The 3,392-nt window shown below is 65.7% G+C and overlaps 2 protein-coding genes across 2 annotated transcripts in view; both read right to left on the reverse strand.

Annotated features, from left to right (window-relative positions):
- AMSG_08280 (uncharacterized protein) overlaps positions 1-1,477 on the reverse strand; it is a gene marked incomplete at both ends in the record, with an annotated part of 2,422 nt that extends 945 nt beyond the window's left edge. The window contains one exon of the mRNA XM_013900156.1: positions 6-1,477. Coding sequence (XP_013755610.1) covers positions 6-1,477 — 1,472 coding nt within the window. The remainder of the gene's footprint in view (positions 1-5) is intronic.
- Positions 1,478-1,870: 393 nt separating this feature from the next.
- AMSG_08281 (EF-hand calcium-binding protein 3) lies at positions 1,871-3,141 on the reverse strand (the record flags this gene model as incomplete). Its single annotated transcript, XM_013900157.1, has 2 exons — positions 1,871-2,882; positions 3,058-3,141. 2 exons carry the CDS (start codon positions 3,139-3,141, stop codon positions 1,923-1,925), a joined length of 1,044 nt encoding a protein of 347 aa, XP_013755611.1. The 3' UTR covers positions 1,871-1,922.
- Between the last annotated feature and the right edge of the window lie 251 nt (positions 3,142-3,392).

A 3,392-nucleotide genomic window follows, 5' to 3' on the forward strand; every position in this document is an offset into this window, starting at 1 on the left:
TGGACGGCGCGGAGCTTGGGGTCGGGAGCGGCTCGCGGAGCGGGCGCACCGCCCGGGCCTTCCACACCCCCTTCCCGTTCTTCTTGACCTTGAGCAGCTGTGGCTGCTGGGTAAAGTGGCGAAAGGCCTCGGCTTTGGGCTCGCCGCGGGCGGTAAACTCGGCCTCGTATGATTCAAACGCAGCGCTGATCTTGGCCATCATAGCGTCGAGCTCGTCGCGGCGTTCGCGAAGGAGGAGGCGGCGCTCCCGCTCCTCGCGACGGCGCTCCTCCTCTTCTGCGCGGCGGCGCTCCTCCTCGGCCTCGGCTAGCGCCTGCTCTTGCTGAGCAATGAGGCGCGCCTGAGCGCGCTCCTCGCGACGGCGGACACGCTCTTCCTTCTCGCGGGCGGCAGCCTCGGCCTCGGACTCGGCCGCGTGTGCGTCGAGGCGCGACGACCGCCGCGCGCGGGTCCCACGCCGCGCCGCCTCCTCGGCCTCGCGCTCGGCGAGCTCGCGGGCAAGGCGGAGCGAGGCCTCGCGCTCGGCAGCGCGCTCGCGGCCCTTCTTCATCAGGCGCGACGACATCTTGCGCGGGACCAGCGAGCCGGCGTGGACTCGCGAGATGCGTGCCTCCTCGGCAGCCTCGGCCTTGAGGTTCGGTAGGATGCGCTTCTTGATGGCCTTGACAAGCTCCTTCTGGTCGAGGTCGCGCGATCTGCCCAGCTCCTTCAGCACCGCCTTCCAGTCGTCCTCGCTCGACGCAATGTTCTCCCACAAGTCCGGCTCGTCGTCCGGGGTCTCCGTCTCGCGGTAGAGGCGCAGCCCGCCAAAGTAGTAGTACTGCCGGTCATCAGCGTCGTAGCCGAGGAGCTCGACCCGCAGGTCGTTGCCATGCATGGCGTGTGCCGCCTCTGTGACTGGCTTGGAGTACTCGAGCTGCCAGAGGCAGAGCGTGTGGAGCATGCACACCCGGTCCTCCAACGTGATGTCCGAATACGACAGATATGGCACAGAGCCGTCTTCGTCGGCCTCGAGGTACTCGGCCTCCTCGGCGGCAGCGGCAGCGGCAGCCTCCTCCTCGTCATCCGAAGACGAGCCCATCTCACCGGCGGCGCGCTTGGCCTCTCTCTCGGCCTTTTGCCGGCGGGCGTGGGCGCGGGCAATCTGGCCGTGCGAGTATGCCGGCGGGCGGAACGGGTTCGAGTCGTCCCAGTCGTACTCGGCCTCGTAGGTGTCAAAGACCTCTGCGAGGTAGTCGACGTAGGTGAACTCGTCAATGACACGCGACTTTGGCAGCATGGCGCGGAGGAGAGCAACATGAATATCAGCCAACAGTTGATTGCCAGGCACAACCAAGGCCATCTCTAGATTGGTGACTGTAAACCTGGGACCATCCAGAGCATCAGCAAAGACATTACAGAACTGTACAATCGACGGTATCTCCCACATGGTTCTCAGCTCGAGAATTTGCGAGACTACCACCACCAGCACACCCATACCCACACAACAACGACGACCACCAGCCATTGCCCCACCAATCACAATGTGAGTCATTCATGTGTACCATGTGGGGGAGGGGGTAGGGGGTAGGGGGTAGGGGGGTGGGGGTGGGGGGGGGAGGGGAGGGAGGGGAGGGGAGGGGAGGGGCAGGATACTACCATGGGCTAGCCGGCATGGTGGAGGCCGTGGGTGGGTGGGGTTACGGGTGTGGGAGGGAAGGGGAGAGGGAGGGGAGGGGGGAGGGGAGGAAATGGGGAGTTGGCCTTGCCTACCTTGGTCTGGCGGCAGTAGGCTGAGGTCGCCCATGGTGGTCGTCGCCGGGGAGGAGAGGGGTGGCCGGAGCCGGAGGATCGGGCGAGAGGAGGGGGGGGGGGCAGGGCAGGGCAGGGCAGGGCAGGGCTGGAGGGTTTGAGATGGATGCCGGGCATGGGGTCTCTCGCACTCACTCGAGCTGCGGCCACCAGGTGGCGGGCACCGGGAGCTGCTTGGTCGAGGTTGGCGAGATGAGGAGGTCAGCCGAGGTGCGGAGGAAGGCGCGCCAGGTGGGTGACATGTAGTGGTCGGTGACGGCGTCGTCGGACTCCCACACCTCCCAGAACATGACCGTTGACGGATCGCCGCACTGCTGCTTCATGTAGAGATGCAGGCAGCCGTCAGCGGCGCGCGAGTCCTTGAGGTAGGTCGAGGCGGCGGCGACAAAGGCGTCGACGCAGTCGTCGTCGACGTCAAAGACGCGCATGACAACAAGGACGGCCTCGTCGTCGTCGTCGGCAGAGCCCTCCTCCACCGGCACAAACTCAACCTTGGACACGTAGTTGTCGACGTACTTGCGGAGGCGGTCGATCTGAGCGGTAAGCTCATCGAGCTGTGCCGGCGGCACGCTGGCGGCGGACGCTCCCGCCGCGCCAGGGAACCCATCGTCGCGCTCCAGCGCCGGCGACGCCGGCGGGAGCTCGGTCCGATAGGTAAACTGCGAGCCTTGAATGGCGACGCGGACCTCGGGTGTCGGCTGTGAAGAGATGATGTTGGGCAGCGCCGTGGCCGAGTCGCGCCGCGCACGGTCCTCCAGCGCGTCGACCGCGCGCTCCAGCGGCTGCGACATGGCGTTGAGCTGGCGGTACGCCTCGCGGAGAAGGAATCGAGTGCGGAACTGATGGAATGCGTCGGCGTTGGCATACTCGGCGGCCGACGCCGAGAGCGCAGAGCCGACCGATCGCGTCACCGCATCCAGGGCGTCAAAGAGGCTGACGTACGTCTCGACTCCACCGGAGAACCACTCGCACAGCTCGCGATGATCAATGTTGGCAGACCCGTCTTCATCGATGCGCTCAAACAGCTCGTCCAGCTGGGCCTTGGTCAGAATGCCGTCGTCAAAATACGCGTGGAATTCCTCCAGCGAGATCTGTGGATTGCAGAGGCAGGCCAAGCCATGCCTCCCCCCCAAAAGTGAGTCTTTGGCTTGAGTTCTGGAAAAAAAGGCACATTGCTCGCCGTTGCCCAACACACGCCAGGTGCCAACCCCCCCCCCCTGCCCCTCGTCCTCGCACTCCTTCTTCCATGGCTCTGTGAGAACGTACCCGGTCGTCGTCGTTCTTGTCTGCCCTCCGGAAGATGTCCAAGAGGAGGTCCATGCCCGGAGCAGTGGCGTCGTTGTCAGCCATGGTATGTCTGTGTGTGGGAGGGTGTGGGGGAGAGTGCGGTGGCGGTGGCGAAAACCTGGCTGGAGGGGGGGGGAGGGGGCAGGGGGGCAGGAGGCAGGGGGGTTGGGGGTTGGGGGGGGGGGGGGGAGTGGCTTGTCGATCGATCCTGGGGAGTGGAGCGTGTGATGGCGAGTGTGATGGCGAGTGTGATGTGTGTGGAGGGGAAGGGGGCAGGGGGGGGTCTGGTGGTGAGGTAGTTCCTTGTATGCGAT

This window comes from Thecamonas trahens (genome assembly GCF_000142905.1).
Source record: "Thecamonas trahens ATCC 50062 unplaced genomic scaffold supercont1.39, whole genome shotgun sequence".
Taxonomy (NCBI): domain Eukaryota; order Apusomonadida; family Apusomonadidae; genus Thecamonas; species Thecamonas trahens.